The 25,847-nt window shown below is 46.0% G+C and overlaps 1 protein-coding gene across 1 annotated transcript in view; it reads right to left on the bottom strand.

Moving 5' to 3' along the window:
• The window catches only part of LOC147033199 (transmembrane and coiled-coil domains protein 2-like), a 156,008-nt gene extending 136,978 nt beyond the window's left edge, over positions 1-19,030 (bottom strand). Inside the window, exon 1 of the mRNA XM_085871324.1 lies at positions 18,199-19,030. Coding sequence (XP_085727450.1) covers positions 18,199-18,780 — 582 coding nt within the window. The 5' untranslated portion in view covers positions 18,781-19,030. The remainder of the gene's footprint in view (positions 1-18,198) is intronic.
• Positions 19,031-25,847: the final 6,817 nt, after the last annotated feature.

The following is a 25,847-nucleotide window of genomic DNA, read 5'->3' as shown; positions in this document are numbered from 1 at the left end:
CATGCTGCACGGTTGGGATGATATTCTTGGGGTTGAACTAATCCTTCTTCTTCCTCCAAACATGGAAAGTGGAGTTTAAACCAAAAAGCTCTATTTTGGTCTCATCAGACCACATGACCTTCTCCCATTCCTCCTCTGGATCATCCAGATGGTCATTGGCAAACTTCAGACGGGCCTGGACATGTGCTGGCTTGAGCAGAGGAACCGTGCATGTGCTGCAGGATTTTAATCCATGACGCAGTGTGTTACTTATGGTTTTTTTGATACTGTGGTCCCAGCTCTCTTCAGGTCATTGACCAGTTCCTGCCATGTAGTTCTGGGCTGATCCCTCACCTTTCTCATGATCATTGAGGCTCCACGAGGTGAGATATTGCATGGAGCCCCAGACCGAGGGAGATTGACTGTTATCTTGAACTTCTTCCATTTTCTAATAATTGCGCCAACAGTTGTTGCCTTCTCCCCAAGCTGCTTGCCTATTGTCCTGTAGCCCATCCCAGCCTTGTGCAAGTCCACAATTTTGTCCCTGATGTCCTTAGAGAGCTCTCTGGTCTTGCCCATTGTGGAGAGGTTGGAGTCTGATTAATTGAGTGTGGACAGCTGTCTTTTATGCAGATAACGAGTTCAAACAGGTGCAGTTAATACAGGAAATGAGTGGAGAATGGGAGGGCTTCTTCAAGACAAAACTAACAGGTCTGTGAGAGCCGGAATTCTTACTGGTTGGTAGGTGACCAAATACTTATTTCATGCAATAAAATGCAAATTAATTATTTAAAAATCATACAATGTGATTTTCAGGATTTTTGTTTCAGATTCCGTCTTTCACAGTTGAAGTGTACCTATGATAAAAATTGCAGACCTCTACGTGCTTTGTAAGTGGGAAAACCTGCAAAATCAGCAGTGTATCAAATACATATATATATATATATATACATATATATATACATATATATACACATATATATACATATATACACATATATATACATATATATATATATATATATATATTGTATTGTTGTAGTTTTCCCGCCCGTTAGCGTGCGAACGACCGCGTCCAACCAATAGCGGTCGCTTCGCCCACCGAACGTGCAATTCAGTCGCGACTTTCCGGAACAACGCCGAAAACCAGTCACGGGCGTGCTCCAAGCACACCACAACCTTGTCCGCACTCGACCCACGCTACAGGGTCCGATCGCAAAATCTTCGATTTACCTAATTATTCGCGCGGGTAGGTTACCGAGAGATCCTCAACAGGACCGCTTGGAAACGAGCCGCTTAAGCAGCTCGCTTCCTTTTGGGATAACTGAGCGGGGTATTATCGCGCAGTCCCGTTGGACCCGATCACTTTACCGGCTATTTAAAAACCAACTATATTCCGAGTGCAAGACGGGGCAGTTCAATGAAGGAATGGACGCAACGAACAGGTTTACATTCACACAAGGACATTTATTATAATAAAGCACGTATGCAATTAAACAAGGCAAAACACGTATGCAATTATACAAGCAACAAAAGCACAACAAAAGAACTACAACCGTCTACTTATTATGTACAATCACTTGCACTTAACAGCAGTTCCGACTTATTAGACGTACACACGTACACACGTACACACGTACACACGTACACACGTACACACGTACACACACACACACACACACACGTACACACACACACGTACACACACACACGTACACACACACACGTACACACGCACACGTACACACACACACGTACACACACACACGTACACACACGTACACACACACGTACACACACACGTACACACACACGCACACACACACGTACACACACACACACACACACACACACACACACACAAGAAATGGTGGCAGAGGCCTTTAATAACGAGCTCCAGCTCAGAGGACAGGTGAGCTGAAACCCAGAGCCTATCTCGAACCTCTCCACCTCGTGTGGTCTTAAAGTTGTTCGGGCCCGGGCTCCAGCGAGAGCGAGCTGGATCCAATCGCCGAGCCGCGATCCTTCCCGAGCTCCCACGAATTCTCCCACGCTTCTCAACACGTACTGGTGAGACGAGGCGTCGATCCTTCCCGTCGATGCGTCGCTTCCACGAGGAACCACCTCCACGAAGAGGTCGATGAGTCGCACCAAGCCGGGAACTAAAATGGAGAACAAAGAGCTCCACGAACCAAGAAGAAGAAGCCACCACTCGCAGCTCGAGCCGAGCGACTGGCTTAACTTCCTTCCAAACAGGGCAGCTTGAAGCAAAAAGCTCTCCCGAGCCAAGCAGAAGCCGAAGCTCACGGAGCCATCAAAGCAAAAAGCCTCTCGAGCCAGGCCTCAGCCGAAGCTCACCGAGCCAGCCGAAGCAAAAAGCTTCCGAAGGCCTCAACCCTTAGCCAAGCCAAACAGGACCCGAAGGTCTGCTGAACGGCTACTCTCTACTCCCTTCTCCAACTCTGCCCACTAACAAAAGAAAATATCTCCTCTTATTCTGGCCTCAACCCAAACCCACGCCCGGCGTGACTCATGCCCTCGTGATCCATCCCCCCGCTCAACCACGGGTGGGAGGGAGTTGTTGACATCATGAATCACGGACGGCAGGGTGGTTCTTCCTCTTCGCAGAAGAGGGGGAGGGATGTCTCCATTGTTCCTTCCCCAACTATTAAATCGATCCGCAGCGCATCTAATAGATTTCTGAACATTTAAACAATGGAAGGTGAGCTATCTTGGGAACAAGCACTTATCGACATTGCTGACTAAAGGAACCTGTATGTCGTGTGCACTCGAATTCCAAATTCGTAACAACATCTTTCTCTCTTTCTTCAGATGCTTTGACCAAAATTGAAAACAATATTCTCGATGAGACCTCACGAAAGTTCTACACAGTGCTAAAACTACTTCCTTTGATTTTTAATCTATCCCCTGAATACAACCAAAAACCCTGTTAACTTTACCAACAGCTGCCTGGCATTAGCCTGTCTGCTTACACCACATATCTATTACCACCTCCCGATCCTTCTCCTGTGTGACATGCTCCAAGACTGCCGCTTGTATCATGTAATCTCCATTTTCATTACTCTTACCCATCCCCAGGACTTGCACTTGTTTAGGTTAAACTGCATCTGCCAATCTCTGAAAGTATCTCGACTTTCCTGAATCTGACCCAGACCCTCTGTGTTATCCACCTTACCTCCAAGATTTGTGTCATCTGTAAATTTAGAAAGGTTACTCTTCACCCCACAATCCAAATAATTGATGTGAATTATGACGAATAATGTTCCAAGTACTGATCCCTGAGGTACCCCACTACTTACATCCTCCCACTCACAGCCACTCTTGGCTTCCTGTCACCAAGCCAGTTTGCAATCCAGTGAACTACCCAACCAGCCACTCCACAAGCCTTCACCTTATCCAACAACCTCCTACGTGGTACCTTATCAAATACCTTCTCATAGTCAAGGTATACTACGTCCACTATACTTCCCTCATCGACCCAATCAGAAACTGCTTGAAAGAACTCATCTACCCAATTACAATATTCGTTAGACAAGACCTACCTTTGGTAAACCCATTCTGACAATCTTTAATTAGTTTGTATTTATTTAATTGGTTCCTCATCTGTTCCCAAATTAACGTCTCCAACACCTTCCCCACAACTGAAGTCAAACTAACAGGTCTATAGTTTCCCAATTCTTCTCTGGATCCTTTCTTAAATCATGGTGTTACATTTGCTCCTCTCCAATCCTCCGGTTCCAACTCCAGTGAGCCGTTGAAAATATTGGTTCAAGCTATTTCTATTTCCTCCACTCCGACCTGGATCTTCTGTGAAAGCCTTCCTCACCTCCTTGATAGGTACTGTTAGCTGCTGACAATTCCCCTGACTGTTCTCATGTAAATGTTTAAGCAAAATAACCGTTTAATAAACCTGCCATCTTGCTTTCATCACCAACCACTCTCCCTATGTTATTCTTCAATGGGCCCACACTTCTCTTAACCCTTTCTTTACCTCTTACCTACTTAAAGAATGTCTTGCTGTTACGTTCATTATTAGAGGCTACGTCCTTTTCATATTCCATTTGGGCCTGCCGAGTTATCTTCTTTAAACACTAGTCCCTGTGTCCAATTACTGATGAGTCAGACTCTAGTTCTGTTATTTTGTACTGTACTTCATAAATGCCTTCTGCTCATCCCCAACTACAGTGCATACCTCACTGCTCAACTACCCTGTTTTCTGCCTCTACACCTCTTTGAAATATGCAGAGTCTCCACCTTACACATTTGCTCCTTGAAGGTTGCCCATTTCTCCGATGCAGACTGCCTACTCATTAACTTTACCAAATCTAAATCTCCCAAATCACTTCTCATACCCTCAAAGTTTTCCCTCCTAAAATCAAATAACCTTACACTACCATCTTAAACTTCAAACATAAACAATAGAGTTGGGATTACATTATTAATGTTTGTCTACAGAAGTTATCCCACCTCTCGCTCCTCCAACGACCACCATATTAGGATCGTTACTCAAAAAGAGGTCCAACAGTGAACTACTCTTCCCCCCCCCCCGCCATGAACTTTTGTACAAACTGGTTTAGAAAAAAAAAAATCTTGGACAAGAGATAGAAAATCCTAATCTGCTCTCCCTTTAACTTGTTCCTGAACTCAATGTATCTCCAGCAAATTAAAATCACACGTAATAAATCGGAAGACCAAGAAGGTACCCAAAGAAGGAACGAGAAAAGATTGAGTAGTCAGGAGGAACTAATCCATCCTTATCACATGCAATTATAAACAACAACATGAAATCTTGATCCTTGCTTTCCCCAACAATGGAACCAACATCCACATCCTCTTCAATGTCACTCTTCCCTCCAAGTCTTCAAGACAGCTGTTCACCACCATCTCAGATCATCCGCCATTCAAAACCATGATCTTTTCTACCCTCGTTAACCCCGCCCCCCGAAGACCACCTCAACCGTCCAAATTTCCAGTTTTTCCTTCCTGAGAGTTTGCTTGTTTATCCATCTCATCAACCCCATGCATCCTCCCCTGTCCCTTATTCCTCCTCACATCACATATTTGTCAAAGTCTCCCTCTATTTTATCCTTTTACCCTGCTGTTGGTGTCTGCCCACATCTTTCTACTGTTGTGTCTTGATTCGTTCAGTGTTCTAACTCTCCCACAAGCTTCGAAATTTGTGCACAAAAAAAGAAAAGAAATAATAACAAAAGAGAAAAAAAAAAAGTAAAGTAACCGCTTCGATCATAACCGCTTCGGTTATGATTCATAATCATAACCGCTTCGGGTCTTGCACAAGTTTACAATAACAGCAGCAGCATCAGATGGGGGAAAAATTAATAATAATAAAAAAGGGAAACTGAAATCAAAATGATGCAAAGTTACCGAAGCAGCCAAAACTGGATTTACTGAATCAAAATTATAATCTCAGTCATGACAACAATCATTGCCCCACCTGTTTGACTTGTTTTCAGCCCAAAGATTTGCGACGTCAGCAGAAGCTTGAACAAAAATGAACAACACTTGTACGTACAAACATGGAGTTATTAAAAGTTATAACTTTCTCCGCCATAAAAGATATGCTACCAATCGTCTTCGTAACCATGGTCAGGCCGCAACTCGAGTCGGGCAACCCCCTCTGGCATACAAGATATAAAATAGATGTAGAAAGGATTGAGAAGGTTCAGAGACAGGCGATTCGACCAGCACCTGAACTGTGAGGACTCCGATATGAACAGCGAGGACACCATCTGAAATTGTACAAGAAGACACCAAGACCTGGCGCTGGGAACACAAGTCACTTGTTTCTAGATTCTAAAGCACGCTCAGTGAAGTTGAACTCTATCTATGTTGTGAAGACCGGGAGATGTACAACACTACACATCCCATAGACTGATGTGATGATTATTTTTACCCTCGAAGGAGAGGGTATTGCATTTGGGTCTGTCTGTCTGTTTGTCCGCACAGAACTTTAGCGTTTTTCTCCGCAACCGCTTGTTGGATTGAAACGAAATCTTAACCATTGGTGCAACTACTCATGTAGAATGTATTAATGATAATGACGTCATAAGTCACGTAGTGTGGCAGCCATATTAAAAAATAAAAAAATAAATAAAAACTTTGAACCTCTATCTCTGAAAAAAAATTGAAACTTGGCACTGGCAAGTCATCTACATGGGGAATAAGTTTGATTTTTTTTTTAAAGACATCCTAGGTGCCTTTATTATGTCATAATTGCATTTGTAGAATGCTACATTTGATCTGTATGAAAATTTTTGAGCGTCAGAGGGATAAAATGGTCCAGAGAAAAATTGTTTGATGACATCATCGGTAACGTGATTTGGCAGCCACATGATATAGCTTAAAAAATAAAAATTAAATTAAATTAAAAAAATAAATAAATAAAAACTTCAAAATTTTCTCTGAAGCAGCTGAACAGATCAAGGTGAAACTTCACACATACACAACCGGTCAAAAAAGTTTAAGAACACCCCCCAGTTTTTATTGAAATGTAAGCAGTTCAAGTCCAGTGAATAACCTGAAATGGTACAAAGCTTAAGGCCCAGTCACACCTTGACGTTTTAGCCAGCGATGGCAACGTATTAAAATGTATGTAAAACGCTGGCTTACGTTGAACTTTTGATGTTTTTTTAAAGATTCGGACGTATTCATAGCGACTTGGTCTTATGTATAACGCATTGGTAACGGACACAGAACGTTTCGTTGTGTTATAGATAACTGAAACCAACGAATGCTGAACCTGTTGTCGGCCTACACAACCGATGACCAACGATAGTCTAACTTAGGCATAGCACGTTGCACGCATCACCGACGATGTCGTGACGTAGCCTATTAAAAGGCTGACACACAACGATTCGAATCATAACTGCCGTAGAAATGGAAGAGTCAACATCGCGGTCACACCTTGGCGATCTTGCCAGCGTATGCCGACCTAAGAAAAATGTGTCTAAAACATTGGGGAACGTCAAATACGGTATGAGTAAGTTTGGTATACGTGAGTAGAACACTAAAGTACGCTATCATACGTCGTAGTAAGTAGAGTACGTCAAGAAATTTTAAACATGTTCAAAATTTTACGACGTACTCGGCATATAACACACGTTCCGCATGCGATGGGGATAAGTTTTACACACGATATGTGGACGCTTACACACGTCCACAAAGACTACTTATAAGTTACTCATAAGTCGAAACACGTCGTGGTAATGTCTTTTTTACGCGAAACTTATTTCTAACTTATGTTTGACGTGCTTTGAACCAATTCTTTACGTAGTCCCAACACACATCGACGTATGTAGACGTATTCCAATGACGTCTTCCGGTCGACAAAAAAAAAATAAATGAACGTGTTTCTAGCTTACAACTGCCATATAAAGACGTGTTCCCAGCGGTTTTGGGAATTGGTATATAAAAATGCTGCTCATAAAAGGGGAACCCAACAGTGTTTTCGAGTCCTTTTTGAATCGATGTCCATGTCAGCAGTAACAGTATCAGTATCAGTATTAGTATTAGTAGTAGTTTGTTCATGTTGGCAGTAGTAGGTGAGTGTGAGGGGGAGGGTGTGGGTTATGATGGATCGTCCTTGCGTCCGCGTGTCCACGGGTAGGAGACATCTTTTCACCATTGTTCGAAGTTCTTGCGGCTAATTTTTTATGGAGCTTTTTCAACAATGAGCTAGAGCTTGTTTTTACGATTTAGGTCTATTCATAACGGGTTGGACAAATGCACAATGAACTAATAATGTACATAGAGCGCTTTGATTACTTATAGATACGATATACCAATGAATAATTATCGTGAAGCCGGCGTTCACAAACTATGCCCAACGATAGCCTAACTTATCCATATCGTGCGGCAGTTTATCTTTGCCGGTGACGTGGGGTTTGCTATTCAGAGGCTGCCACTCAACGATTTAAATGGCTGCATCTCCACTATTGAAAGTAGACGCTTGCGCTCAACAATTGGATTTTTTTTTTTACACTCAACGACTTTTAAACGGTACCACTCAGCTATTTTCATTGTTTACAATGAACGATTTAAATTGCTGTCACTCACCTTTGTTTTTTGACACTGGGGTTTGGAAATTTGAAGCGTTTCTTCTGAACGTGTTAAAACGCTCAAACTGGACTATTTTAAATAGACGCTGCCGATGGACAATTGGAATCATAGCCAAGCTAGACATCGAAGTGTGAACATCCTCGTCATGCCGAAGAAAAGTTTGAAGAATGCTGCAAATAAGTGTCCTGGCCGTGGCCGTGGACGCTGACGCAAGGACGATCCATTATACCGACGTCTTTCAGCCTATGAGTAACTTAAAAGTAACGTCTGTCGATGCGTGCCAACGATCGCGTAACGTGCCAACAACACGTTAATCATAGGTTAGAAATAAGTTTCGGGTACGCTAAACATTACCTCGGCGTGTCTCAACTTATGATTAACTTACAAGTAGCATGTGTTGACGTCTGTCAACGATCGCAGACCGTGCATACAACTTGTGGCCAGCGTAGTGGAATGTGCGAGTCATACGCCGGCATACGTCGTGAAATTTCAAGCATGAAAAAATTTGAGGACAACCAAAAAGTACAACGTTTAAAGTCAACGTACAACGACGTATGGCAGTGTTATTCAGCGTGCTCTCAATGTTATCAAAACTTACCCATAACGTATTCAACGTGTGCCAGCGTTTTAGAAAAAAAAAATAAAAAAAAAATAAATAAAAAAAAAAAAATCGGCATACGTTGGCTAAAACGTCAAGGTGTGACCGGGCCTTTAGCGGTAAACTGTCAGAGATTAAAAATAAAAGTTTAGGTGATCAAAAACTGAAAAATAATGTAAATATCAGAGTTGTTAAAAAGGCCTTTTCAGGAAACAAGTAATATAATGGGTTAGCCACTGCAGCTGTTCTGCAGCAATGGAAGTAAATCAAGCCTTGAAAGTTGATGCAAAATTCCTACAGGTGTCCCAACTTTTGTTGATGAGTGACAAACACTCTGTCTGCATAAAAGCAGTGTTAGAACAGATTGTGTTGCTGCACCCTCTGAAGCATTATTTGGACAATATTGCAATGCAGGAAGTAGTATATTGCCATCACAATGGCAAGAAAAAGACAATTAACAAAGGAAGACAGACAGACCATGATAACCCTTAAAAGTGAAGGTCTTTCCTTTAGAGAAATTGCAAAGTAAGCCAAGGCGTCAGTGAGTACAGTTTCCTACACCATCAAAAGGCACTTGGAAACTGGAGAAAACTCTGACAGGAAGTGGTCTGGCAGACCCAAAGTCACAACACAATCAGAAAACAAGTTTCTGAGAGTCAACAACTTGCGTGATAGGCGGCTCACTGGACAGCAGCTTCAAGCACAGCTTAACACTGGTCGAAATAAGGAAGTCTCCGTTTCAACTGTGAAGAGAGGACTTTGAGCTGCAGGTTTGACAGGTCGAGTGGCAGTAAGAAAGCCATTGCTAAGATGGCAAAATAAGAAAAAGAGGCTTGCCTGGGCCATGAAGCACCGCCGGTGGACAACTGAAAACTGGAAGTAGGTCTTATGGACAGATGAATCAAAATTTGAAATCTTCGGTTCATCACGCAGGGTTTTTGTATGCCGTCGAGTAGGTGAAAGGATGGTTCCTCAGTGTGTGACACCAACTGTCAAACATGGAGGAGGAAGCGTGATGATCTGGGGCTCTTTTGCTGGATCCAGAGTCGGCGACTTGCACAGAGTGACTTGGCACCCTGAACCACAGCATTTTGCAGCGCCATGCAATACCCTCTGGTCCACCCCTCGTTGGTCAGAGGTTCATCCTACAGCAAGATAACGACCCAAAACATACCTTCAGGCGATGTCAGAACTACCTTCGAAGAAAAAAAGAAGACGGTCGGCTTCAAATCATGGAATGGCCAGCACAGTCTCCAGACTTAAACCCCATCGAGCAGGTTTGGGATGAACTGGACAGAAGGGTGAAAGCAAAGCAACAACCTACCACTGCAACACATTTGTGGGAACTTCTGCAAGTGTTGGGAAGAACTTTCCGAACAATATTTGATTTCCATTGTAGAAAGAATGCCACGAGTGTGTTCGGCTGTTATATCTGCAAAAGGTGGCTACTTTTACGAGTCAAAAATGTAGATTAAATTTTGTTCAACAAAACGATTCCACGAAAAAATATTTTCACGAAAAAAAAATAAGTGATCACTGTATTCGTTATTGTTGTGCGTCTGTCCATGTCTGTCTGTCTGTCTGTCCTGAGCATAGCTCCGTGGGTTTTGATCCGATCCTGATAAAATTTTGGAGGGAGGTTTATATCATGATCTAGTTGTGTTTTCCTGAGAATGGGCATGGTGCGCCCATTATGGGCGGAGCCACATCCAAAAAAACATGTGATTTTAGGGGGTAGCCGATTTCAATTTGCATCTTCTCCTCGGGGGTTTGTCGAATCTGGCAGGTGTTTCGGTATTTGGTTAGCCCAATGGCACCTGCATAGCTCCAAGGAGCTCGATTTTTCATTTTCCTCCCAAGGTCAAGGTCACAAGGTCACGAACTTAGAAAATTGCGAATTTTGACATAAAAATCCATCTTCTCCGACGGGTTTGTCGAATCTGGCAGGGATTTCAGTATTTGGTTAGCCCAATGGCACCTACATACCCCACGGAACTCGATTTTTCATTTTCGTCCCACGGTCAAGGTCACAAGGTCACAAACTTAGAAAATTGCAAATTTTGACAAAAAATTATACAACCGCCCAAACTTTGAGAGCTCGGATGACAATATTTTTTATGCATAATGTTGAGGTCATTCCCCACCTAAAGTCTTGAAACCATTTTGCTCTATCTTGAACACCTTGCCCGTGGCACCCCCTTCAAGTTTGTTTTTACGCTGATTTCATCAAAGTATGGATAATCCGAGGAGTGCGAAATGCCATATAGCCTATATGACGTTATATTGTTCCTGTAATGTTCCAGAGGAAGTTTTGCACCAAAGGTCATAATCCTTGACCTATAAAGTTCACAAAGGTCAAATTTTCAAAGTTGTGGGAATCGAACCGGGTTTTCGACCTTCTTCGATGAACCAACTCCAATAAGCTATAGCACGTATCCTGTTTCCTTATTTTAATGTCCACAACATTGTTTTGTGACCTTTAAAGGCTATGCAAAGGTCAAATTTTGAAAGTTGTTGAACGAAACCGGGTTTTCGACATTTTGCACCTGTCACATTGTTAACCTGTCACTCGTACCACATCATGTTGATCATCTATCTATAATTCCAGCAATCTCTATGTGTGTGTCTGCTGTTTCTCGACAACCACTGGTCCGATCTAATTGAAACTTGCCAGGTATATTGCTGGGGACCTGAGGATGTGCCTTTTCAAGGTTTGATATTAATCTGACAAGTGCTTCCCAAGTTATGGCCATTTATTTACCAAACCAATGGGAAGACACGTTGTTGCGTGGGCGTGGCCGATGGGGAAGGGAAGCTCAGCCGCATTCCCCATTACGGGTTACAACGTACGGGCTTCCGGAGAGTGATGACTTCGTGTATTCGAATAATTTCTCGATTTCTTATGCGCATTTATAGATAAACACAATGGCCCAAGTTATGATCGTTTTCATATTAGACGGTGTATAAATTTCGGGAACATCAGAGTGAGCTGGTATGCTCCGAACCAGGAAGTAAATTTTTTCTCTCTCTTCTCTTCTTGTTTTTCCTTGCCACGACATTGCGAAAAGGTAAAATACGTTGGCACTAATTGAATAATTGGGTATTAAAAATAAATTTCGAATAATATCGAACTTCCGGGTCACGCACGTATGGGCACGTGAGAGCGAAGAAACGGCCTGTGTGGTTTATTTATTTATTATTATTTTTTTATGGGCACGTACTAGTTTGTATAACTTGGTGAAACATTATCACATTGTCTCACCCTTGACTTCTGAAACAATCTACATCGTCAAATACCGCTCATGAACTATCGTAGTCTTCAGACTTGTTTTATCTGCAATTGTTCTCTTCTTTAATTTCAGAGTACATTGAAATATTAAACTGCATAAATTTCAGTAAAAACTGGAAAAATGGTGGTGTTCTAAAACTTCTGACCGGTAGTGTATGACATCATGGGTCATTTGGTTTGGCAGCCATATTGGATTTATCTAAAAACCTTTAAAAAAAAATACTTCAGAACAGTTGGACAAATTGACAGGAACCTTTACACAAATGTTCCACAAGCCTTGGGTGTACACATCTGTGAAGGAATAATTGATCGGTCACATGGTTTGGCAGCCATATTGGATTAAAGAAAAAAAAGATTAAATAATGTTTCCTCTGGAACTGCTTCATCAATTGACATGAAACTTCACAACTGTGATCGAGCTGATATGGTGAATACAGGTTTTAAATTTCAACTTGATCGGATGCATGGTCTGGCAACCAGAATTATTTAAAAAGAAAATTGATCTGGGTTCTTTGTTTTTTTATAATTATTATTTTTTGAATAAGGCTGACTTGGCTGTGCCTGGATGGGTTCGAGGGTAGAGGAGTAGCAGCTGAAAAGTGAATCCTATCCAAATTCCTCCTGATGACTTCATCTTTGCTTGTTTGGGTTCCTTCTGATTACTCCAATGCAGAACTGTACTGATTTGGTCTTCCATTGGATTTGAATTGAATTTATTTTAATCTCATTAGACATTCAATTGAATAATAAAAAACATCAAGGGTCAGGGTCAGGGTCAGGTGTCTGATCAAAGCAGGGTTCCATCAAAGTGGGACGTCTTGGCACCCGGTCATCACTACCAGCAGTTATAAAGTGGTAGTTCTAATTACGTCTCATTAATTACATCACACCAGTGCAGAAACGCCACACAAAATAAGTCCTGTCGAGGGTCTGCAATCTCAGATTTCTCTTTTTCTAGTTTTGTATGCAGCCTAGGGCTGCTGGTTGAATCATTGCTGGGAAAGTGGCTGTCACACTGATGCAGTGCCCCCAATTTCCAGAAAGCTGGTACTTGTTTTGATGACTTTGAAAAGATGACAGCCTGAGTCAAGCCACCTGGTGTTATTTAACAGCACAACAGGGGCTCAAACTCAAGATCCTATGATCTTAAGCCAGCCACCTTAACCATAAAAACAACACGAGGTGTGTGGTGTGTGATGTGACTTACGATTTACATCCATTTCGAGCACCGATTAAATCAAAACCCAAAACCACTGTTGAAGGGATTCCCATAAGACATGCTTCAAAAGTTATGTAGGATGACATGAAATCATGATATTTACACTGAAGCACATATAATATGATGGCGGCCGAGTCATGAGGACATCAGAATGGTCATCCAGAGATCATGGGGTTCAAATGCAACTGAAGGCTAGAGTAATTATAGATATTGATGTGAAGCTTAGATGATTTGAAAACAGAGTTTGTCACTGCCAGATGGTCAATTTGAGAAAAAAAAACAAAAAAAAAACCCAGGTGGTTCATTTTGCGGAAGGTAACTGCTTGGTCTGGTTAATGTCCACACACTGTATGGGTAGCTCCAATGCCCTCAGGGCAACTTGGGAGAGAAACAAAAATGCAAAAAGGAAAGGCTCACCAAAGCCTACAGCCCACCTCCTGCCCCCAACTCCATCCCACTTCCCCACAGGCAGAACCAAAATTTAAAAACAAAAGCATTTCTTTAATACAAGATAGAAGCTCTTGGACGAGCAAGGTGACAGAGGATAAAAAGGCCATGAACTGACAGTGGGGCCACAATAACGTGCAATATGCTTTGCCGAGGGATCTCAATATTTGTGCAACAATTCAGGAGCAAGGGGAATGCAGACGCCTGTGATGAGGCCAAGAGAGTGAGGACTGAGGGACGAGATTTTCAACCAATACAGAGATTGTGATGTGCTACAATACAATACAGATTCAACCAGTTTGTGCTTCAAACATGGGGTAAAAATTGCTTGATTTCCATTTTTTTGCCCCTCTTCCCCTCCCCTCCCCGACCCCACCATAACCTCATGGCAAGAACACCGAAAACTTCAAATATCCTTAAACTGTTCCGAGTAATGGGTTTGCACAGCCTTTTCTGGGAGCCTTTGTGGCTCTCAACAAATTCACACTTTCCTCGTCAAGATGCACACCATGAGCAAAAATAAATCGGAATAACCTTTCACATCGGGGAAAATAGCTGCCACATACACATTGGCACAGCAAAACGCCACACGGCACTATCTGAGGCCCTTCGGACGGACTTTCGTACGGGAAAGCTGTGAATGTTTAAAGTTTCCAAAAGCTGCAACCACACAATCAACACCTAAAAAAAATGGTTCTGAATGTCCTGGAAAGAATCTTGTAATCTCCACAGCATTTAAACACAGGGTCACCTTGTAAAAAGAGAGGTGCATCATTGATGTTTATAATATGCTTGGACTTTCCTCAATACAAATAATCCACAAATGGATGGTGAAGGGAGTTCAGTTAACAAAATGGACAAGAGTAAAGGTGGACAGAGGAGAAAATATGGGGTTATGGGGTTATTGGGTGGGAGGGTAGGGGGGAATAGTGAATTTAAGGGAGTTATCAAGAAATAAAACTGAGTGGTTTGGATGTATGCCATCAATTTTGCACGTGCAACATGTCGCTGGAATCATTTGATCAGGAAGAAGCAATAGCAATTCAAGGAAACTTCATCTGCAGCTTGATGGAGTGCTGCTCATCCTTCTGGGCTGGCGCTCCTGCCTCAGGCCTTGCTCAGCTTGATGCCATGGAAACAGAGGCCTTCAATATCACTGGAAGTTGAAATATCCTGCAGTGAAGCTGAAGAGATGGGCCGATCACCTTCACATCGCAAACAGGCTGGTGGTCCCTCTCTCTTATACCACCTCCTTTCTGGTCTTGTACCCCCTACTCTTTCCATGGTTTGTCCCCCCCCCCCCCAGGTTTCACAGGATTCACATAGTCCACCATCAACACAATTATGGTGAAACTACCAAAATCCAGGATTACTGCTCACCTCCAATATTTTGTTCCTCCTTTCCCCCCCCCACCTGTGGAACCAACTTCCATATTCTCTTCAATCTCACTCTCCCCTCCAAGTTTTCAAGACATCTGTTCACCACCATCTCAGATCATCCCCCCATCCAAAACCATGATCCTCTCTACCATTGTTAGCCCTCTCCAAGCCCAACTCCATCAAAGTTTTCAGTTTTTCATTCGTGAGCTTGCTTCTTTATCCATCTTGTCCACCCCGTGTGTCCTCCCCTTCCCTTCCCCTCATTCTTCACCACAATACCTTATGTATCCGTCTCTACATTTTGCCCCTCGACACTGTTGGTGCGTTTCCCTCCACCTCTCTTTCTATTGTTCTGTTGAGTTCTGATCCATTCTATGTTCTAGCTACTCCATGAGTCAAGACTCTGTATTTAAATAAAATAAAATAAAACATGAATAAAACAAAGGCACAAGGCTCCCCATCTCTCTCTTTCCCCCTCAAGTCATGCACACACACACGATGCAATGAAATGATCAGAAGGTTTTATGTAAACAACTGCGGCAATTCCTGCCTTTGACAACATGCCTGTGGGGGCTGTCGCATCAACGGAAACCAGTCTGGTAAGTGTAGAACAAACATTACAAGGACAAAGTAGATGACGTAATGACAGAAGTACTTTTACAAAGTCAGACAGAATAGGATCACAATGTGATCTTTCAGCAGGGTTTGTAAGCATTAAAAAAAAACAAAAAAAAAAACTGCAGAGCAATGGAGGTAAGCTGTTATTAATACAAAAAAAAGTTATCAGAAACGGCTCCGTCATGACTATGGGAAATACAATGATTACCTCATCATACAAAGAAGCTTATGATGTCACAAACACTATCCCGTTGGACTGTTCCGCTTTTTGTTGTTGTCGTTTTTCTATTTTTTTTAATCTCAAATTTTTCAAATCGATTTCTGAGCTGACAACAGTTGTAGTTCATCTCAGAATAGCTGTACTTCAGGCCAGACAAGACAGTTGGCACATTCGGCAAGCCATCATAATCTGCTCTACCATCCTCAACCTCCCCGTGCCTTGATCCCAACAGTTTGGGGTTGGCCACTCAGATCCAACTTCCCCCATACCCCTCTTCCCCTCTCAATCCCTTGTTACCTCCATCACCGAAAGTGAAGGAGGTTATGTTTTCACCCCTTTGTCTTTCTGCGTGGTTGTCTGTTTGTGTGCAGGATCTCAAAAAAGTTGTGGACAGATTCGGATGAAACTTGGTGGACACGATGGGTGTGCGACCAGAAAGAATCGATTCAATTGTGAAGATCCGAATCCGAATCCAGATTTAAGAACAAGAACAAGAATAATGCAGTAACATTTATTATTCCAAGACAGCAGGAAACTCTTTAGGACACAGAAGAAGCACAAAAACCACCACCACCACTACCATGACAGCTGCAACAACTACATGTTACAAAAGATCAATCTGACGAGTTTCATTTCATTTTACATCGTCATTGCAATTCACAGATAGTTGTACTTCAAAGACGTTTGAAGTACAACAAGCTGCCCTTTGATTAAAATAGTCAGCAAAGGGACAGGTAGGCATGGCTCATATCTTCCGTGAAGAATAAAAGAGACATCGCCAGGATTCTGAACAAACTCCAAATTCCTGTCAGAACTACAGGTCGCAAGTGGTGCATCGCTTTTAGATACCCGCTGACAGCAGACGACACCGATTACCATCTTACACCATGCAAGTGCAATCTGGTGGTCGTATGGCAGCTTTAACCATCATTTCTTGAAGCGCGACTGTGTCGCTGATGCAGTGCCCCTCTACCAGTACACACACTGGAACTGGTACTCATTTCGCCGACCTCAGAAGGATGACAAGCTGAGTCAACCCCCCTAGTGTATTAATTCAGCGGCTGACGGGGCTTGAACTCAGGACCCTAGGATCCCAAGCCGTCACCCTAACCACTGAGCCAACACCAGGCTCCAAGGCTGCAATCCGATTCAGCAACTCCGATTCCATAAACAATTCGACACACCAAGATCATTTGTATGTCACAAGTGAAAGCCCCCTTTAATCTTTGAAGGGCAGCCAATGATTTACAGATAAATACCGTAACAACCGATTCTGTACAATGAAGTAGGGTCATGATGGTACAATGGTGGATTCAAAGAGTGACGACACTTGTCATGCCCACTGCACATGAAGGTATTGAATAAGGTGGATGGGAAGAGTGGAAGAACTGGATTGACTCTTATTTTTATTTTTACTCAATTCTTTACCTGGGTACAGACAGACAGACAGACAGACAAGAAAAACACAAGAAAATAACTGAGGAATGACAAATCACATGTCTTCACAATAAGTTCCTCTTTGGTCGGCAGAGAGGGTTAAGTCATCGAGAGAAAGCATAAAGTCATCTGTAATCCCTTTCATTGCTGCAAGCCTCGTCAGGCATGTCGACTGCAGAATCGAAATTGAAACAACTGAGTGTTGAACAATGGCTGAGGTCTGGCTGAGGTCGACGGATTACTGCAGATCCGAGCACGAATAATGTACTTATGTAAGCACACGAACATGCCCTCTCCATCCATCCATTGGCACCACACTCTGTGCAGAGCGTTGGTGCTGCCTTAGCAGTCTCCTTGGCTATTTGTCACAATCCTGGATGTGTCGCCACTCCGACACAGTATACCAGCAAGCTGGCACTCATTTTGCCTACCTCGGAAGGATGACAGGCCGAGTCAACCCCGCCTGGTATTAATTCAACAGCCGAGCGGGATTTGAACTCAGGATCCTGGGATCCCAAGCTCAACACCCGGACCATAAAGCCAACACCTCTCCATCCCCTACCAAAAGAACTGGTGAGACGAACCAGTTTTACTTCCTCAGCCGGATGCATTATTTTCTGGAAGTGCGGCTGCGCCGCCGATGCAGCGCCACCATTTACCAGTAAGCTCGGACTCATTTAGCCGATCTCAGGACGACAAGCCGAGTCAACCCACCTGGTGTTAATTCAACGGAGACAAAAAATAAATAAATAAATAAAAGAGTCAAATCCGTTTAACCATTGCTGCTCCTTCAACATCTTATCGGTGCAAGGAACTGAGGAGAATCACTTGCAAATAAAACTAGCATAACGAGTGTTACTAAATCGGTGGAGAAAAAAAACAAAACCTGCTCGACTTTGACAAACTCGCACCTGCGCTCCGCCGGAGCTGCCGTCCGCGATGACCGCCGCCAGTCCTGGGCCGTACGGGTGTCCCGGAGGTTCGGTCGCCGAGGCCGAGCGAGGTCTGCCTTCCCGAGCAACGACGCGAGTCAATGCGAGGCCGGGCTCAGTGGCCGAGCGGCGCTGTGCTTGCGGGCTCGAGCCCTCTTGGGGCGCAGGCTTCACGTGGTTGTTGTTGTGGTGCTGGTGCTGGTGCTGGTGCTGCTGGTTCTCGCCCTCGCCGTGGTTATTCCCGGCTTTGGCGCGCCGCGGAACGGCTCGGATCTGTTGCAGGACGCGGTTAAAGGTCGTCGCCCGATCGGGGATCTCAATAGCGGACATGGAGCAAGAAGTCCGTTCCATGGCCGGCTCGTTGACCTCCTTGTACCTGTCGCGCTCCTCACCGGAATCTCCGTCCGACACGGCCGGCCGGGCTGCACCTTGAGTCTTGTCGCGGTCCTTGGACCTGCGTCGAGGCTGAAAAAGGTGTTTCAGACCCAGTAACCCACCAGAGCCAACCTCTTCAGGAACTTCATCGACGGGTCCTTCAGACCGCCCAACCGGTGATTCCATGGTAACCTCTCTTTAATACCTCACCCTCTCACACAATAGAGCCGCCATCTCCGCCCACTACTCCGCTTCTTCTTCTTCTTCTTCTTCTTCTTCTTCCTCACATTAATCTTCTTCTTCACTTGATTGCCGCCGATTACCACGGCAAGTGATCGGACTCAATCAATCATCGATGGATATATCTTTTACTTCAGATTACAGAACACCGATATTTCCGCACTCCGTCCCGTCTCGAGCCAAAAAAACAAGCACAGTAAATGGAAAAACAAAGCACCGATAAAAAAAAACAAAATTAAAAGTGCAACGAATCCTTCGGTTCCGAAACGATCCGCTCGTAAGCGCCGATATCTGCACGCCCGGAACATTGTGAATCTTCTTCTTCTTCCTCTCCTTATTCTCCTCTTCTTCTTCTTCACTGACAAACACCGCCATCACTGCCGCAGCCTGCTTCATCCACTCAAAGTGCCTTTCTCGGACACAGTGTGAGTAAATGAGCCCCGAAAAGGTTTATCCGACTCAGAGATCTTATTTATTAATGCCGACAACATCCCAACGCGAGTATATGCGTTGATGCGTTCACCCCCACCCTCCCACCGGAGTAAATATCTATAAATAGACCCATCCTATATATAGTCCTTTGAATTTATTATCCTCTGCTACTTGGCGGGCAACGTGAAACCGGCACCACTCCTCGCAACCCTACTCACCTGGTCTTTTACATCTGGGTCTCGTCCGCTTGCCTCAAGGAGGGGTTTTTCAGAGCTATCCCATAATTCCGTGCGCGCCTCCATGTTGGTTGTATTCACTTCCATGGCAACGCCAGTTCGCATCAGTAGCTCCACAATGTCGCACGTTTATCTCGTTATTCTGACTAGCTGGAAGGGAAGGTGATCATTCTTTGGCCTTGGTGAGTCTTCTCACCTTCTCTCACTTGTCTAATTTGCCAACCAATGTGGTGCCCGAGGCCTGCATCGATCATGGGTACTGTACCTCCACAATAGGTGGTGGCATGACAGATGTCATGGTGCTTTTGAGGCGTTCATACCCACTAATTCCAACCCTAACCTCAAACGGGGCAATTCATGAGTAGCATTGCCACACACCCCACCAAATGATGCTATCTGTAGGCCTGTGCTGCACACACAACTACAAGGGCACTCGGTAGAGCGCATACCTCCACCATGTAATACCTGATCCACGAGAACATATCGGGCCCAATACATCTTTGAAATATCGTGCTGGATATGATTTTTGGCCCGATCAATGGTGAAGAATCACTTTTTTAAAATTAAATAATTCTTGGATCCAGATCCGATTCCAGATCTTGACCCAAATCGAATCCATTTATTCCTCGTCACACACCCAACTTGTCCAGCAAATTTCGTCCAAATCCACCCATAGCTTTTTGAGATATCCTGTTCACAAACAAACTGAGACAGACAGATAACCTCTGTGGGCCATCTTCAGTGGTGGAGGCAATGACTCGCTGTTGTTCTTCTTGTTCTTAAACATCACAATTACTCCCACGTTCTTGTCCCACAAGGACAAGCCGATTCGACTTTGGTTCAGATCAGGATCCAGATCTGGTCGATCAGTGGAATACAAAACGTAAACTGTTCAGCCTGGCCGAGATCGCGCTCCACCGAGTGCCCTTCTCGTAATGATCATGTTTTATCGAAGAAGCAAAGATTAATTGTATTTTACAATATCAATCCATGAAATTTCAAGTGCAACGGGGGTGGGGGCAGTGGTGACGGTGCAACGGGGGTGGGGGCAATGGTGACGGTGCAACGGGGACGGGCGGCGATGACGGTGCAACGGGGACGGGCGGCGATGACGGTGCAACGGGGACGGGCGGCGATGACGGTGCAACGGGGACGGGCGGCGATGACGGTGCAACGGGGACGGGCGGCGATGACGGTGCAACGGGGGCGGGCGGCGATGACGGTGCAACGGGGACGGGCGGCGATGACGGTGCAACGGGGACGGGCGGCGATGACGGTGCAACGGGACGGGCGGCGACGGTGCAACGGGGGGCGATGACGGTGCAACGGGGACGGGCGGCGATGACGGTGCAACGGGGGCGGGCGGCGATGACGGTGCAACGGGGGCGGGCGGCGATGACGGTGCAACGGGGACGGGCGGCGATGACGGTGCAACGGGGACGGGCGGCGATGACGGTGCAACGGGGACGGGCGGCGATGACGGTGCAACGGGGACGGGCGGCGATGACGGTGCAACGGGGACGGGCGGCGATGACGGTGCAACGGGGGCGGGCGGCGATGACGGTGCAACGGGACGGGCGGCGATGACGGTGCAACGGGGCGGGCGGCGATGACGGTGCAACGGGACGGGCGGCGATGACGGTGCAACGGGACGGGCGGCGATGACGGTGCAACGGGGCGGGCGGCGATGACGGTGCAACGGGGCGGGCGGCGATGACGGTGCAACGGGGCGGGCGGCGATGACGGTGCAACGGGACGGGCGGCGATGACGGTGCAACGGGACGGGCGGCGATGACGGTGCAACGGGGACGGGCGGCGATGACGGTGCAACGGGGACGGGCGGCGATGACGGTGCAACGGGGACGGGCGGCGATGACGGTGCAACGGGGGCGGGCGGCGATGACGGTGCAACGGGGGCGGGCGGCGATGACGGTGCAACGGGGGCGGGCGGGGATGACGGTGGAAGGGGGGCGGGCGGCGATGACGGTGCAACGGGGGCAGGCAACGGTGACGGTGCAACGGGGGCGGGCGGCGGTGACGGTGCAACGGGGACGGGCGACGATGATGGTGCAACGGGGCGGGCGGCGATGACGGTGCAACGGGGCGGGCGGCGATGACGGTGCAACGGGGGCGGGCAATGGTGACGGTGCAACGGGGGCGGGCGGCGATGACGGTGCAACGGGGCGGGCAATGGTGACGGGGCAAGGGGGGCGGGCGGTGGTGACGGTGCAACGGGGACGGGCGACGATGACGGTGCAACGGGGGCGGGCGGCGATGACGGTGCAACGGGGAGGGGGCAGTGGTGACGGTGCAACGGGGCGGGCGGCGATGACGGTGCAACGGGACGGGCGGCGATGACGGTGCAACGGGGGTGGGGGCAGTGGTGACGGTGCAGCGGGCGGGGGCAGTGGTGACGGTGCAGCGGGCGGGGCAGTGGTGACGGTGCAGCGGGCGGGGGCAGTGGTGACGGTGCAGCGGGCGGGGGCAGTGGTGACGGTGCAGCGGGCGGGGCAGTGGTGACGGTGCAACGGGGACGGGCGGCGGTGACGGTGCAACGGGGGCGGGCGGCGATGACGGTGCAACGGGGACGGGCGGCGATGACGGTGCAACGGGGGTGGGGGCAGTGGTGACGGTGCAGCGGGCGGGGGCAGTGGTGACGGTGCAGCGGGCGGGGGAAGTGGTGACGGTGCAGCGGGCGGGGGCAGTGGTGACGGTGCAACGGGGACGGGCGGCGGTGACGGTGCAACGAAGACGGGTGACGGTGCAACGGGGACGGGCGGCGATGACGGTGCAACGAAGACGGGTGACGGTGCAACGGGAGCGGGCAATGGTGACGGTGCAGCGGGCGGGGGCAGTGGTGACAGTGCAACAGGGCCGGGCGGTGGTGACGGTGCAACGGGGACGGGCAGTGGCGGAGGTGCAGGCAGCGGGCGCGGGCAGTGGCGGAGGTGCAGCAGGCAGTGGCTGAGGTGCAGCGGGCAGTGGCGGAGGTGCAACAGGTGCGGGGAGTGGTGACGGTGCAACGGGTGCAGGCAGTGGTGGAGGTGCAGCAATAGAAATTGGTAGACATGAGGCGTGGGAGAGAGTTTTTGTGGGTGATGAGATTATTAAATATGTCGATTCTTCATTCTGCAGGAAGGATTGTAGACAAAGAATTGTTTCATTTTGAAGGAGCGGGAGTTAGGGACATTGAAGGAAGGGAAAACGATATTGTGTCGGGTCATGGCAGGAAGAAATTGGTTGTGGTACACAGAGTTGTGGAGCAGGAAGAAGTTGGTTGTGATACACCTTAGTGCGCATGATGTCGGGAAAGTTGACTCAGGGGTTTTTGAAAAATCGATACAGGATATTGGGTCAGCTGCTGAAAACAAAGGGTTGTGGGGTCGTGTTTTCTGGGATCCTCCCAAGGTTAGGAAACAATATAGAAATCATGAACAGAACAATAGACGTCAACCAATGGCTGGTAGAATGGTGTAGGGAGGAAGGTTTTACATTCAGGAAACAGTGGGAATCATTTAGGGGACAAAGGGAGTGAGTGTTTCCAGAATGATGGCCAGATGTTAAATCGAAAGGGGGCAACAAAGGCTTGCAGTGGGAATTGAGGAAGGAATTCAGGATTTTTTTAGGTCAGCGGAGGGTGGGGAAGCTGTTAAGGAACGGATGATGTAATTGTGATGTGCAAGGCCAGGCAGGAAAATATAATTTCAGGAAGGGAAAAGTTAAATATATTCTATACCAATGGCACAAGTTTAAATAATAAGATTGAAGAGCTTGAAGCCAAAGTAGATTGCGAGGAGTACGATATACAAGTAGTTGTAGTGAGTGAGACATGGTTTAAGGAGAAAAGTAACTGGAGGACAGGATTAGAAGGCGACTAGGTGTATCGGTGTCATAGGAAGGAGAGAATAGGAGTCGCCGCCACGATCTGGGTGAAGGACAGCATTGCATCAAGAGAAAGGGGTGACATGAAGGAAGGAATAAATGTTGAGGATTCTGAATGGGAAGAGATTTGAGATTGTAAAAACAGTAAGATACTGGGAGGATGCTTATAGAGGGCTCCGGGTGGGAAGGAAGAAGAGGAGGAAGGAGGAGTACATGAAGAATTTAAAAGGGCAGGTGGTAAGGCAAGGGTATTATGGGCGATTTTAACTTGCCAGGGATAGATTGGGTCCAGGAACAGGGAAAGGGAAGAGCACATGAGGATTTCCTAGTTTTCGTCCAGGATTGTTTTTTAACCCAGTTTGTAGATAGGCCCACGAGGAGGGGTGCATTGTTCGACCTCCTTTTCAGTCACGATCCCAATATGGTAGAGGAGGTGAAGGTTTGGGAGCATTTCGGAGCAAGTTATTATAACATTGTATGTGCAAAGACCCTGTTTAGGATTAGAGTTCAGAATCGTAGGGTAAGGCTATTAGATTTCAGGAAGGCAAACTTTGAGGGTATGAGGAGAGAATTGGGTGATGTAGATTGGGAGACTCCAACAACAGGACAATCAGCATCAGAGAAATGGGAAACCTTTCAGGACCAAATGTGTGGAGTGCAGAGTAAGTACATTCCAATGAGGTGTAAAACTAGAAGTAGAAAGAGACCAGGGTGCTTAAGTATTGAGTTAAGGAATGATATAAAGGAGAAGCAAAAGGCATTTATTAGGTTTAAAATAACAGGACTGGAGTTAGATTTATATAATTATCGAAGTCAACAGAGACAAGTTAAGAAAATAACTCGGCAAGCCAAAAGAGAGTATGAGAAGGACATGGCGATGAATATTAAACATGATAGCAAGGCTTTCTTTAAGTATATCAGGGGAAAAGAACAGGTTAGGACCAGTGTGGGCCCATTGAGGAATAGCACCGGGAGAGTGGTTAGTGATGAAAGTCAGATGGCAGGCTTATTAAACAGGTATTTTTCTTCAACTTTTGCACAATAAGTCAGGAGAATTGCCATTCGCTGAGAGTAACTAACGAGGAGGTGAGAAAGGGCTTTTACAGAGATCCAGGTTGGAGTGGAGGAAGTAAAGGCTCCGGGTCCAGATAATATGCACCTGAGAGTATTGATGGAGGTGGCTGAGCAGGTAAGCAAGATGTTAACGGATATTTGCAATCGCTCACTGGAGTCAGGACAGGTACCGGAGGATTGGAGAGTAGCAAATATAACACCATTATTTAAGACAGGATCCAGAGAAGAATTGGGGAAACTACAGACCTGTTAGTTTGACTTGAGTTGTGGGGAGGGTGTTGGAAACATTAATCAAAGACTGGATGAGGAACCATTTAAACAAATACAAACTAATTAAAGGTAGTCAGCATGGGTTTACCAAATGTAGTTCCTGTTTAACAAATCGTTAAGAGTTCTACAAAGCAGTGTCTGATTAGGTGGATGAAGGAAAGGCAGTGGACACAGTATATCTAGACTTTAAGAAGGCATTTGATAAGGTACCACATCGGAGGTTGTTAACCAAAGTGAGGACTTGTGGAGTGGCTGTTCAGGTAGCTAATTAGATTGTAAACTGGCTTAGTGAGAGGAAGCAAAGCATGGCTATGAATGGGAGGATGTCTTGCTGGGAGGATGTAAGTCGCGGGGTACCTCAGGGATCAGTACTCAGACCATTACTATTCAATATTTACATCAACGATTTGGAGAATGGGGTAAAGAGTAAGCTTTCCAAATTTGCGGATGACACAAATCTTGGAGGTGAGGTGGATAGCAGAGGGTGTGGTGATCAGATACAGGAAAGTATTGATACTTGTATGGATTGGGTAAAAGACTGGCAGATGGAATTTAACCTGAGCATGTGTAAGGTGTTGGGGATGGGAAAGAACAATGAAAATAGAGATTACAGGATGCAAGGGGTCATTTTGGAGCATGTCACACAGGAGAAGGATCTGGGGGTGGTAATAGATATGGGAGGTAAGCAGGCAGCACAGTGCCAGGAAGCTTTAGGTAAAGCAAATAGGGTTTTCGGCTGTATTCAGAGGGGGATCAATAAAGAGGTGGTGTTAACATTGTACAGGTATTTAGTGAGGGCTACATCTCAAATATTGTGTGCAGTTTTGGTCACGACAATTCAGGAAGGACATAGATGCCATAGAGGAGGTTCAGTGCAGGGCTACTGGATTGATTCCGGGCCGAGCTCCACTCAGCGATGAGCGGCTGAAGGAGACGGGGCTTTATACACTAGAAATGAGGTGGTTACGAGGAGATATAATGGAGATGTTTAAGATAATGAAAGGTATAGATAAAATAAGTGCAGATGAATTATTCAACAGAGTAGACAGTGACAGAACCAGGGGCCATAGCCTGAGAGTAAAGAAGAGGAGAGTTAGATGGTCATAAGGCAAGGGGTCC

The sequence above is a fragment of the Eptatretus burgeri genome, chromosome 2 (assembly GCF_056783735.1).
Source record: "Eptatretus burgeri isolate ZD-2024b chromosome 2, Ebu_testis_v1, whole genome shotgun sequence".
Taxonomy (NCBI): Eukaryota; Metazoa; Chordata; class Myxini; order Myxiniformes; family Myxinidae; genus Eptatretus; species Eptatretus burgeri.
Note: the sequence above shows the minus strand (reverse complement) of the source record. Positions and strands in the feature narration are given on the sequence as shown.